General features: G+C 41.9%; 1 protein-coding gene and 1 long non-coding RNA gene across 2 annotated transcripts in view; both read left to right on the top strand.

The window, feature by feature from the left end:
• The window catches only part of LOC145429203 (uncharacterized), a 26,626-nt gene extending 18,333 nt beyond the window's left edge, over positions 1-8,293 (top strand). The window contains exon 3 of the long non-coding RNA XR_013909423.1: positions 8,156-8,293. This is a non-coding gene — a long non-coding RNA (uncharacterized LOC145429203). The remainder of the gene's footprint in view (positions 1-8,155) is intronic.
• LOC113023846 (tubulin beta-4B chain-like) lies at positions 8,239-11,588 on the top strand. Its single transcript, XM_026170255.2, has 5 exons — positions 8,239-8,496; positions 9,487-9,595; positions 9,695-9,805; positions 10,008-10,252; positions 10,336-11,588. Exons 1-5 carry the CDS (start codon positions 8,440-8,442, stop codon positions 11,146-11,148), a joined length of 1,335 nt encoding a protein of 444 aa, XP_026026040.1. The 5' UTR covers positions 8,239-8,439; the 3' UTR covers positions 11,149-11,588.
• Positions 11,589-12,148: the final 560 nt, after the last annotated feature.

Genomic DNA, 12,148 nt, shown 5'->3' on the forward strand with positions numbered 1-12,148 from the left:
ACTCCCGCCACAGATTTTCTATGGGGTTGAGGTCTGGAGACTGGCTAGGCCACTCCAGGACTTTCAAATGCTTCTTACGGAGCCACTCCTTTGTTGCCCGGGCGGTGTGTTTTGGATCATTGTCATGTTGGAAGACGCAGCCTCGTTTCATCTTCAAAGTTCTCACTGATGGAAGGAGGTTTTGGCTCAAAATCTCACGATACATGGCCCCATTCATTCTGTCCTTAACACGGATCAGTCGTCCTGTCCCCTTGGCAGAAAAACAGCCCCATAGCATGATGTTTCCACCCCCATGCTTCACAGTAGGTATGGTGTTCTTGGGATGCAACTCAGTATTCTTCTTCCTCCAAACACGACGAGTTGAGTTTATACCAAAAAGTTCTACTTTGGTTTCATCTGACCACATGACATTCTCCCAATCCTCTGCTGTATCATCCATGTGCTCTCTGGCAAACTTCAGACGGGCCTGGACATGCACTGGCTTCAGCAGCGGAACACGTCTGGCACTGCGGGATTTGATTCCCTGCCGTTGTAGTGTGTTACTGATGGTGACCTTTGTTACTTTGGTCCCAGCTCTCTGCAGGTCATTCACCAGGTCCCCCCGTGTGGTTCTGGGATCTTTGCTCACCGTTCTCATGATCATTTTGACCCCACGGGATGAGATCCTGCGTGGAGCCTCAGATCGAGGGAGATTATCAGTGGTCTTGTATGTCTTCCATTTTCTGATGATTGCTCCCACAGTTGATTTTTTCACACCAAGCTGCTTGCCTATTGTAGATTCACTCTTCCCAGTCTGGTGCAGGTCTACAATACTTTTCCTGGTGTCCTTCGAAAGCTCTTTGGTCTTGGCCATGGCGGAGTTTGGAGTCTGACTGTTTGAGGCTGTGGACAGGTGTCTTTTATACAGATGATGAGTTCAAACAGGTGCCATTCATACAGGTAACGAGTGGGGGACAGAAAAGCTTCTTACAGAAGACGTTACAGGTCTGTGAGAGCCAGAGATTTTCCTTGTTTGAGGTGACCAAATACTTATTTTCCACCCTAATTTACGAATAAATTCTTTACAAATCCTACCATGTGGATTCATGGATTTTTTTTTTTCACATTCTGTCTCTCACAGTTGAAGTGTACCTCTGGTGCAAATTACTGACCTCTGTCATCATTTTAAGTGGGGGAACTTGCACAATCGGTGGCTGACTAAATACTTTTTTGCCCCACTGTACAACCATTATAAACACACTTTGTATTTTGCCATCTTAAGCTACGAACAATACAAACAGTCAACACTCTGTATGCCTGCCTCCGTGGGTGTGTATCATCACAGCAAAACCTGGTCCTGAAAACTCACAGCAGGAATTGCTACAAAGGTGTGTAGCTGTATATCTCTGGACAGATCTTTTCAAACTGAAAGAGAAGCTATAGAAATACTCACGAAACTTCACAGATTTGCAGTAGTTGAGCGCAAAATGAAGGTCAAGATGAGCATTAAAAGAAATCCTCAACATATTTTTCAATTTCTTTAGATTGCCTACTGTATATGAAGTATACTGTGTGCAGTTTCTAAAAATATTATATTTTGGAAAATTGGTATTGTTGCATCCTAAAACCTTTTCTGTAGTTTGTAAAACAGGGAACACTGTAAGACTGGAGTAGCTGCCTTTCTTAGCTAAGTTGAAAACCAACCTAGACCGTTAAGACTGCAGTAAACCTAACTGTTAACAATTTAATTAATAATCTAGCATCACCTTTGGGCAATAATAATAATGGCAATAAAAGGACATCAGAAACATTGAATGGAGTGCATTGTAGGTTGGCAAAAAAAGAAAAAGAGGATAACAGTACTTTCAGGTGTCTGTGAAGGTTCTCAGTCATCCAGGTCATCGTAGTCAAAGGAGCTTGCACAGAAAAGCGTCTGGACTTCTTTAAGCTGCTTGAAGACGTTTCACCTCTCATCCGAGAAGCTTCTTCAGTTCTAAGGTCAAATGGTGGAGAGTCCCAGATATAAACCTAGTGGGAGTAACCCCTACAGAGGGACAAAAGGACCCCCTGATGATCCTCTAATCGCCTGACTACTTTCAGGTGTGTTACAAAAAACATGCAAAAGGTAACATGATATATAGTAATCATTAATTTTATATTAACATCTGATCCAGTAACAATCTGGACAGGCTCACATATGAAACTCAATGAATGAGCACTATCTCTGCAGTTATAGTATACAACCCTTTTTCTAGAAACTGCAAGCAGCTGTTTTCACAAACTCTAATAAACCCAGACAAACAAGGTTAGACCAAAGGTTAGATTAAACCATGTAATCAAAGCTAACCAATGATCCAGGCTGATGTTATTTGTTAGTCTGTTGGCTTTGTTTCAGTGTGTTCCTGGCTTTGGTTGCCTCACTGACGGGTAACTGAAATGTTATTGACCAGTGAGAATCATGTAGCTGAAGGTCATCTGAGGGAAAGACAGACAATGTGAAGCACAAAAGGACCTACAACAACCAAACTAGCCATAATATTTATATTCTCATGCGTTTCCCAATAGTATCTTGAACCCAGTCTTCATGCAGCTTATCACAATTGATTCTAAGTGCCATTTCTCACCAGATTTCACCACCTCATTCACATTCAGCATTTTCTTTAGAAAACTATGACTGTTGGAAAAACAAAAGGTTGAGGAATGCATTCCTTTTGCAGAGTATCTCATACAGCTCCTATTTCCTTCCAGTCTCTGTTTTCTAACTTCCTGTCTCTATGGGCAACAGCACAAACAAAACAAGCTGCTTCCTAATGATGGACAAATGTTCAGCCCCAAAGCTGCCACTGAAGACACTGACGTCATGTAATGTTTCTTAGGAATTCTACTGCAGGGAGAAACATCAAACAATGAATACAATACACTTAGGAGTAATTTTATAAAATGATTCCATACTTTTTGTACAAATGACATTCAAACCAGAAAACTTTTAGAAGAAAAGAGGAAATCCATCAGAACAGGACAGTGCAATGTACTGTGAAAGCTATGTGCACTCACCATATTCTAGGCACATGTAAACCTTCGTCTTCGTTCAGTATACCATTTTCACAGTTTCAAATGCCACAACACGACATAACCAAATGGAATTAATGATGGCTCAGTTCCAATAGATATTCCAGTTCATAACAGCACATGCAAACACAAGAACCTGCACTGCTTGGAATGCAGAAACATTAATACACCTGAACTGTGTCTAGTGTTACAAGTCTGCTATGAAGAAGGCCTAGTATCTCATCACTCTTGGCAACAATACAATGCATGACATCATGCAAATATAAGTCAAGAGTTTTAGTTAGAGCTTTTTTTAATTACCCTTTCATCTCATCTGTCCTCCTGCCCGTGACTAGGAAACCAATCTCTGTGTGTTACATTAATGAATACCTAAGTTCCTATAATGAGCCTGACCAGCTCTAACTATGAACAGGTTTTGGCTCAGCCCACCTAAATGGGCATATTAGAAATGTATGATGTATTTGTTTATTAATTAAAAAACACAGGTACCATTTCTAAATGTTGACTGGGTTGGCAGCCTACAGATGCACAATGTCTTCCACTACATGGATACCGTCCTCTGACTCTTTGAGTTTGACAACTGAGTCAATCTGTTGTTCATTTTGATTTTGTTTTTTTAAACTGTAGTTTTCTAACCTGCTGTCTCTGATTTTGAGCTGCCATGGATTACAGATGAAAAGTAGATTCTAGCATATCTAACAATATTAATAAATGAATATACCTCAAACGTGCACTATGGAAAAAATGTCTCAGCCTCTTTCTTCTCATAAGTCATGACACTGCTTTCCTTAAGTTGCCTTTACAGTTTAACAGTATCTGTATCAGTCTCAGCAATACTGTATTTACTTGGTATTGGATCATTACTAAAATTTGCAGTGTTGCACATCACTGATCATTATGCAAACAGGACTAAATGTATTTTGTATGTGTAACTTATTTTTAGTTAAGTTTATCAGCTGCATGATCAAACTTCTCCCCTACATTGTAAAATAAAAAGATGTACATATATCTGCACATTCTCCTCATATTGTGGCCTAGTTGTCATGGACAGTCCTGCATTCAGCATTAGGCTATAACAAAAACAAAGAAAATCCACAGGTGATGGCGCTGTGCCAAACATCATGTTTAAATTAAGGAGAAAAGATTTATCATGTTGTTGATGTTGTTGGCTTCTGTCTGGATCTCTTCATCAACACTTCCGCTTCCATCTCTTATTGGAGAAGCTAAGATGTACAGAGAGGAGGGAAGGAAAATAAAAGCTTTGTAGCCTTAGTGATGAGAACAGGGGTTAATGGTCTCATCATGCCATCTCATGTGAGCTTTGACTGTGGTATGATTGTTAAACATTTGTGTTGACAGAGATGCTCACAACCCGTATAATGACTACAGCAACTACAGAAAAAATGCACATCTAACATATTCAACCTCAAATAAGCAAACAACACCAGAAGTCTTAAGATTTCAGGTTTAAGTCCTGTGTTCCAGGAACCAAGGCTCTAAGGCTGTAGTGGCACATGTCCATCCAAACAAGGCAGATGAAAAAAATATACTATGGTCTGATGACGTTTTCCTTCTGCTCAGGCTACAGATGGGTATGACTCAAATTTGCCATCAACAACATGACCTCATGTGTCCTTGTGTCAACAGTCAGGCTGCTTGGTAGTGGTGTAATGGTGTGGAAAATGTTTTCTTGGCAAACCATGAGCCCTTAAGACCATCAGTCATGGACTGAATGCGTGTGAATAATGAAGCCAGCCATGTGTGCAGTATCTCCTTACGGCCATCTTCTTACAGCTACTTCTAGCAATGACAATGTGGCATGCCAAAAGCATCCACAGAAGTTTCAAAATGATAGTGCTTTTATTGAACTTCAGTGGCAACATCATTTAAAGTTCAGCCCAATGTTAGTATGACATTCACAATATAGTGTTTGCTGAGACATTGTGTAAGAAGTTCAAAAAAATTTTATTGGAGCTTTACTTCCTTCATCTCTGAGGGATTATTTTCGTGTGCATGAAATAACCATAAATCAACTTTTTTTCATTTTTATTTATTCATTTATTTCTTGGAAGTGAAAACATATTTTGGATTTCCAAATCTGATGCCTGTTCATTGTACATTTTAATAAGATCGAACAGATGTGATGTAGCATGATCCTGAATTATTTGATTCTTCACAGTAGTTGTTGGATTGTGTGATGGACCGAGCTGAAAAAGCAGGAGGAGTCAGGAATTATTAGAAAATTAGGGTTTTCATTTATTTAACCCCAAAAATTATATTTACAAAAGTAATAAATGTTGAACTCATATAAGAGGTCAAAGAAACTAAACTAAACTCAGGCAAAAACTGAACTTAACAAACCAAATGACTGCCCAAACAAACACAACTGACCTATACAAGAAATGACACATAGGGATATATATATATAATGTCTGATCAGACCACTATGACACACGAGGGGTAACTACACAAAACACAATCGCAAACAACAAAAGATGCAGTACAGTCTGGTTTGTTAATAAACTAAACACTAAAGAAGACAATCAAAACTACTGAACCCTAATCTCAAATATTTAATTAAGTACAAATACTTTGTTTTTAATTAAAGAAAGCACACATTCTCCCCCTCAGCAGGAAGTGGTGGTACGGTCCAACTAGCCCTCTTGTATTTAACAGCTTCAAACCCAAGCCACTGCCTTTTGTCTGACAACTCCCAGGGATCATGGCAGGTAAGAAATAAAAACAAACAAACAAAGTAATGAACTATTATGAATACATAAGTAAACTAAATGTGCACGCTTACAAATAGAAGAAATGTCCATCCATCCATCTTCTTGGTCGTGGGGTCAGCAGTCTAAGCAGAGAAGCCCAGACCTCGATCTCCCCAGCCACCTCCTCCAGCTTATCCGGGGGAACACCAAGGCATTCCCAGGCCAGCCGAGAGATATAATTTCTCCAGTGTTTCCTGGGTCTGCCCCGGGGCCTCCTCCCGGTGGGACATGCCCGGAACACCTCACCCAGGAGGCATCCTTGTCAGATGCCTGAACCACTTCAGCTGGCTCATTTTGAAGAAGAAATGTATCCAAACCAAACAATAAACTTATTGAAACTTAAGTGTGTTATTGTGTTCAAATAAAAAAATAAAAATACATAGAAGTTACCGACTTTAAAGTGTGGCCATGGGTTTGGCTATTACAGATTGGTTGTGACAACTGCATATTCATATGGTCTAACCTACTCTGGAGAAAGTTTATTTACACAAGATTAAAGGAAGAAGTTAAGCATCTAATATAAAAACTGTTTCATTCTTGCACAAAGAATGTATTTTGATTGGTGCACTTCGATAACATAGCTGCAGTACGAACAAAAGAAATGCAATCACAGACTTTTGATATGACACAAACAAGATAAATGCGATGCACTGGTACCATCTCTGAATATATAGGATAAGATTATATCATATTATATGTACTAAGTTTTAATCGCATTCTTGATCTTGTCCTGACGTATGGCATAGAAACTGAACATTTAACAATAGTTCCCGAAAAACATCTTTTATCTTACCATTTCTTAATTACATTTAAACTTAACAGATTTTTTCCTATCCAGGGACTGAAGACAGTATTTACTGTAGATGGTGGTGATGGTGGTGGTGATGGTGGTATTTACTGTACAGTGCTAGGTGCCAACATATTGATCCTCATGGTGTATGACTCTGGATACTGTGGCTTCATAAAGGCCTCAATGAAGCTTGACATTTTGTTAGGATCAGATGAGCCGGAAACATACCTTAGTTATGCTGCAAAAGGCTTATGTTCGATTTTGTGCTTGAGTGGGGGACCGGAAAGGAAGTCCACAGGGAGTCGCAAGCTGCTTGTCTACGTATAGTGTTTGCTATCAGTGGAGGCAGAAATAAAAGTATGTGGTACAGCCAGTCTGTGGACTACTCCTGGTTGTGCCGTTAGTGGTCAATCGGCCAACCATGGAGAGGAATGGATTTACAAATAGCTGAAGTGAAAAAAAGCGTTAAAAACAATGAAACGTGAATTACTGCAGCAACGGTCTGTACTTTTATGGTTGCATTTTTGGTGTACTTCACTCAGTGATCACAACAGCATGCAATTATCTCAGGTGACTGAGTTCTGTTTTGGTAACCTAATTCTCTTGTGCCTTTGAAGAACCAAACCTCGATTAGCTTAACCAAGAGCCAGGATCATCCCATTGAATAAATCAACGTTGAATGGATGGTGAATGGGGCTATGCATAAGGCCATATCTGAAAATGCTGGCAAACTTGTGTTTTGTGATTGGTGGCCTGTTATCCAACATAGGTTAAGTGCTCAGTTTCTTCATGTCTGACTTAAAACCCTGTGCACAGTTATCAAGATTTTTTTCAACCTTTATGTTATAATTTATTCACTTAATTTACTATGACACAATACACCCTGTAAATTAAATCATAATCCAATGTGACTACAGTAATATATTATATTGAAAAGTAGCTGACCCTCAGGATGTGCTGCTAATGCTGACACACTGACATTTTCAAGTTATTGACAAGTTAACTAGTGACCTATAAGAGCAAAATCAGAGACCATTTAACTAGTTAAAGCCCCTGAAGTTTTTAAAGAGAGCAAAAGGTTGGGGGTCAGAGGGAGAGTTTACTGGATTATGGATTGTGAGCCACAAAAGAGCTTATGACTTGATCTTGGCTCAGTGCAGCTGAACTCTTTCTGCAAGTCCCAGCAAGTAGATCTCTGAGCACCGTTATTCTTTATTACCCAGGAAATTGGTACTGAATGCTAACACACAGACAAACACACACTGTTTCTCAGTTGTGCTAAACAAGCAGTGCAACATGCAAAACTGTATTTGTCACCCATCTTACCCATTTTCATCTACGTTTTGATCACTCTCAGGCTACATTTAATTCATTATTCCTTTTACATGATGCAAGCTAACCTAGACTTTACCCTTGGTGTCGGCCTTTAACATTTGACTCGATCTTTAGGACTCAATCTCTGTAGTTTATTCTGTGCAGTGTTATCTCTCACAGGCATGCCACCGAAACAACAAACGGTGTATTATCCTCGTTTTTCAACTTCCAGCTAACCAGCCAGCACAGGCGAGCCAAATTTTCCGGCTGTGCCCGGTTCCCGTTGTCATGGAGATGACGTCATGCTGCAGCACCGGGAGGAACGGCGCAGCCGCGGACGGAGGGAGGGGACGAGGAGCTTAAACCGCAGCCACAGCTCCTCCGCCATTCAGCCAGACTGCCGACTGATCCTGGAGGGCCAGGACTGTTCAATTGCAAATCCGGAGCCCACCGCAAGCTTCCCCCTGTTTCTCCAGCAGCAGCTCTCTGTGAGACACCCCACACCGCAGCGACAAAATGCGTGAGATTGTGCACCTGCAGGCCGGGCAGTGCGGGAACCAGATTGGAGCCAAGGTGAGAAAAACAAACGGATCCTTGTTGGCATGTCGTCTACCTGTTAACTGTAGTCGGTTTTATGTAACGAAACACAAGTTTATCCTTGCTGCTGCTGACGTGTATCCAAGCAAGAGGTCATGCTGCTCACAGGAAATACTAAATAGGTCAACATAGTGGGGTGGAAAGTCTTGAATAAGCGTACAAAAGCATCCCTCAGGATGGGCGGTGGCAAGTCGAGACGTCCCCATTATTGTCACTTGATGCACTTTTAAATGAACGACAGCACATAAACGGGGACCACGGGGTGTTATCGGTGTAACACAGCATGCTGGATGAAGCTTATCTGTGTGTGAGAATATATTGATTTAGGCTGACAAATCATTATTCGGGAATTTAATGAATGAACTGACAGCAATCGTGTGTGTGTGTGTGTGTGTTTGGGGGGGGACACACTGAGAGGGGTGTGGCTCAGACAGCGAATTGACAGGAACACCGGCAGACGTGCTGCCGTGCAATTTTTTTTTCCACATATGCAATCATATTTAATTATAATAATAAGTAGCGCTTTAGGCTGATATTGTATTACCCATCTTTTAAACCTGTCCTTTAAAGGTGTCTGTGAACCAAAGATGTAAGATGGCTTGAGAAATGTATTACACAAGATTCTGAGGTTGGATTGATAAAAATACTAACAAGGATAATGATTTTAATTCTGATTTTTTTTTTTCTAATTTTTCAATTCATTATTCCCAAATACCATCAGAACAGAGCAAAAGCAGCACACGTCACACCTTAGGAAATATTTACTCTTTAATATTTGCCCTTTGATTAAATTTGTTGTCAATCTTCTAAGCAATTAATCACGTGGTTGAGCTTCTATGGTTTAACAAGTACAGCAGGATATAAATAGCGTTGAATTTAGCTGTCGGCATTTGAATGTCTCGACACTGCCACAGCACGCATTTAACTGCTCTCTGGCTTGTCTGTCTCTAATCGACCTGTCTGCAGTTCTGGGAGGTGATCAGTGATGAGCATGGCATCGACCCAACAGGAACCTACCACGGAGACAGTGACCTGCAGCTGGATAGAATCAACGTCTACTACAATGAAGCTTCAGGTTGGAACTTTTGAAAGGCAGCTATTCACTGTATGTGTCGATCTTTGCTTTCGAATGGTCTATATTTGACCATTTTTAACACGTGACTTTGTATTGCAGGTGGAAAATATGTGCCGAGGGCCATCTTAGTAGATCTGGAACCAGGCACTATGGACTCTGTCCGCTCTGGGCCTTTCGGACAGATCTTCAGGCCAGACAACTTTGTCTTTGGTATGGGATAAACCACACAGACACACACAAAAACACACATAATTACATGCCTTATTGATTATACAGAATATAATGATAGCTGAAGTACTGGCTTTGACAAGTAAACAGTTTAAATAACAAACTTTGACATTTTGATAGCTAAATATACTTCTAGACAAACAAACCCTAGCTCAGCCGATCACAATGAACTTGTTCCTTCCAGGTCAGAGTGGAGCGGGTAATAACTGGGCGAAGGGCCACTACACGGAGGGAGCCGAGCTGGTGGACTCTGTTCTGGATGTGGTGAGGAAGGAGGCTGAGAGCTGCGACTGCCTTCAGGGCTTCCAGCTCACACACTCTCTGGGTGGCGGTACTGGCTCTGGTATGGGAACTCTGCTAATCAGCAAGATCCGTGAGGAGTATCCAGATCGTATCATGAACACCTTCAGTGTGGTGCCCTCTCCTAAGGTAGAGTGATTATGCAAACCATCTTTGCTGGCATCCGTTTGTCTCCCTTTGGTTTTCCTGATCTTTGCCTTTTCTGTCTCCAGGTGTCAGACACAGTGGTGGAGCCCTACAACGCCACACTGTCTGTCCACCAGCTGGTTGAAAACACAGACGAGACTTACTGCATTGACAACGAGGCCCTGTATGACATCTGCTTCCGCACCCTCAAGCTCACCACTCCCACTTACGGAGACCTTAACCACCTGGTCTCCGCCACCATGAGTGGGGTCACGACTTGCCTTCGTTTCCCCGGTCAGCTCAACGCTGACCTCCGCAAGCTGGCTGTCAACATGGTTCCCTTCCCTCGTCTGCACTTCTTCATGCCCGGCTTTGCTCCCCTCACCAGCAGGGGTAGCCAGCAGTACAGAGCCCTCTCTGTGCCCGAACTCACTCAGCAGATGTTCGATGCCAAGAACATGATGGCCGCCTGCGACCCACGCCACGGCCGCTACCTCACCGTGGCCGCTGTGTTCCGAGGGCGCATGTCCATGAAGGAGGTGGATGAGCAGATGCTGAATGTGCAGAATAAAAACAGCAGCTACTTCGTGGAGTGGATCCCCAACAACGTCAAGACAGCCGTGTGCGACATCCCGCCCCGTGGCCTCAAGATGGCCGCGACCTTTATCGGCAACAGCACTGCTATCCAGGAGCTGTTCAAACGCATCTCTGAGCAGTTCACGGCCATGTTCCGCCGCAAGGCCTTCCTCCACTGGTACACTGGCGAGGGTATGGATGAGATGGAGTTCACTGAAGCGGAGAGCAACATGAACGACTTGGTGTCCGAGTACCAGCAGTACCAGGATGCTACAGCCGAGGAGGGAGAGTTTGAGGAGGAGGGAGAGGAGGAGGTGGCCTAAGGCTGAAGTCACTCATTGTTTCTCATCTGCACTCATGACTCCATCCAACCATCCATCCGCTCATTCCGGTCCTACTCTGCTCTCTTTTTCTTTTCCTAGAGCACTGTCCTTTCCCAGTTTTCTTGTTCCTGTATTTTCTTAGTTCTTCCCGTTTCTGTCTGCCTCTTCTCCTCATATCTCTTGACCCCTGTCCCCCTTTCCTGCCAGAGTAGGACTCACACTTTAAACATGTAAACACAGTGCTCTTTTAGAGGTAGCTAACACAGATGTGTGCTTGTGGGTTATTTGTTAAATTGTTTTTATTTTGGAGGGTTTGTTTTGCTTAGTGTTTGTTAATTATCATCGGTTAAACAATTGCATACCTGGAACACATTCACTTCAATCAAATATTATGACTTGTGTAATTTGACATTGATTAAAATACATTTGTGGGAAAAATATCCATTTGTGTATTTACTTTTTTCTCTCACATTTGAAGTTGGTAAATGGCCTGTATTTGTATAGCGCTTTACATAGTCCCTAAGGACCCCAAAGCGCTTTACACACCCAGTCATCCACCCATTCACACACACACACATTCACACAAGTTCACTCTGATACACTATTATTAAAATAATACTTCAGTCTGGAAGAGAAAGAACTTGATTTTAACTTTCAGCCTCGATGTCACAGGAAGTAAATCAAAATGGAGCCCTACAACAGATTTAGGCAGTGTGGCTGCAGCAACACAAGGAGGCAGTATGACATTTGTGAGTGTGGTTCTTGTCTGAGCAGGATGTGCATGTGTTATTGTCGCCTCACTACTTCAGTATTTTGTTATGGTGTTCAGTTCTAATTCCTGCTTATGTGAGCAGTATCAAGAAACATATTTAGCTTTCTATGTCGGCTATATGATTTATACTAAAGTGAAACCAGCACCTTTCAGTTCCTCAGTAAAGGCTGCCATTACGTTGGCACTCGGGGAAAGGTTTAATACAGAGTGATTTATCAACAGGTTCCT

Source organism: Astatotilapia calliptera, chromosome 6 (assembly GCF_964374335.1).
Source record: "Astatotilapia calliptera chromosome 6, fAstCal68.1, whole genome shotgun sequence".
In the NCBI taxonomy this organism is placed as follows: Eukaryota; Metazoa; Chordata; class Actinopteri; order Cichliformes; family Cichlidae; genus Astatotilapia; species Astatotilapia calliptera.

What these genes read in the sequence shown, in the direction of transcription:
- LOC113023846 (XM_026170255.2), top strand. Translation starts at nt 8,440, where the DNA reads ATGCGTGAGATTGTGCACCTGCAGGCCGGGCAGTGCGGGAACCAGATT. An exon ending in GGAACCAGATTGGAGCCAAG is followed by an intron (nt 8,497 to 9,486) that starts GTGAGAAAAACA and finishes ACCTGTCTGCAG; the next exon opens with TTCTGGGAGGTGATCAGTGA. An exon ending in GCCAGACAACTTTGTCTTTG is followed by an intron (nt 9,806 to 10,007) that starts GTATGGGATAAA and finishes TGTTCCTTCCAG; the next exon opens with GTCAGAGTGGAGCGGGTAAT.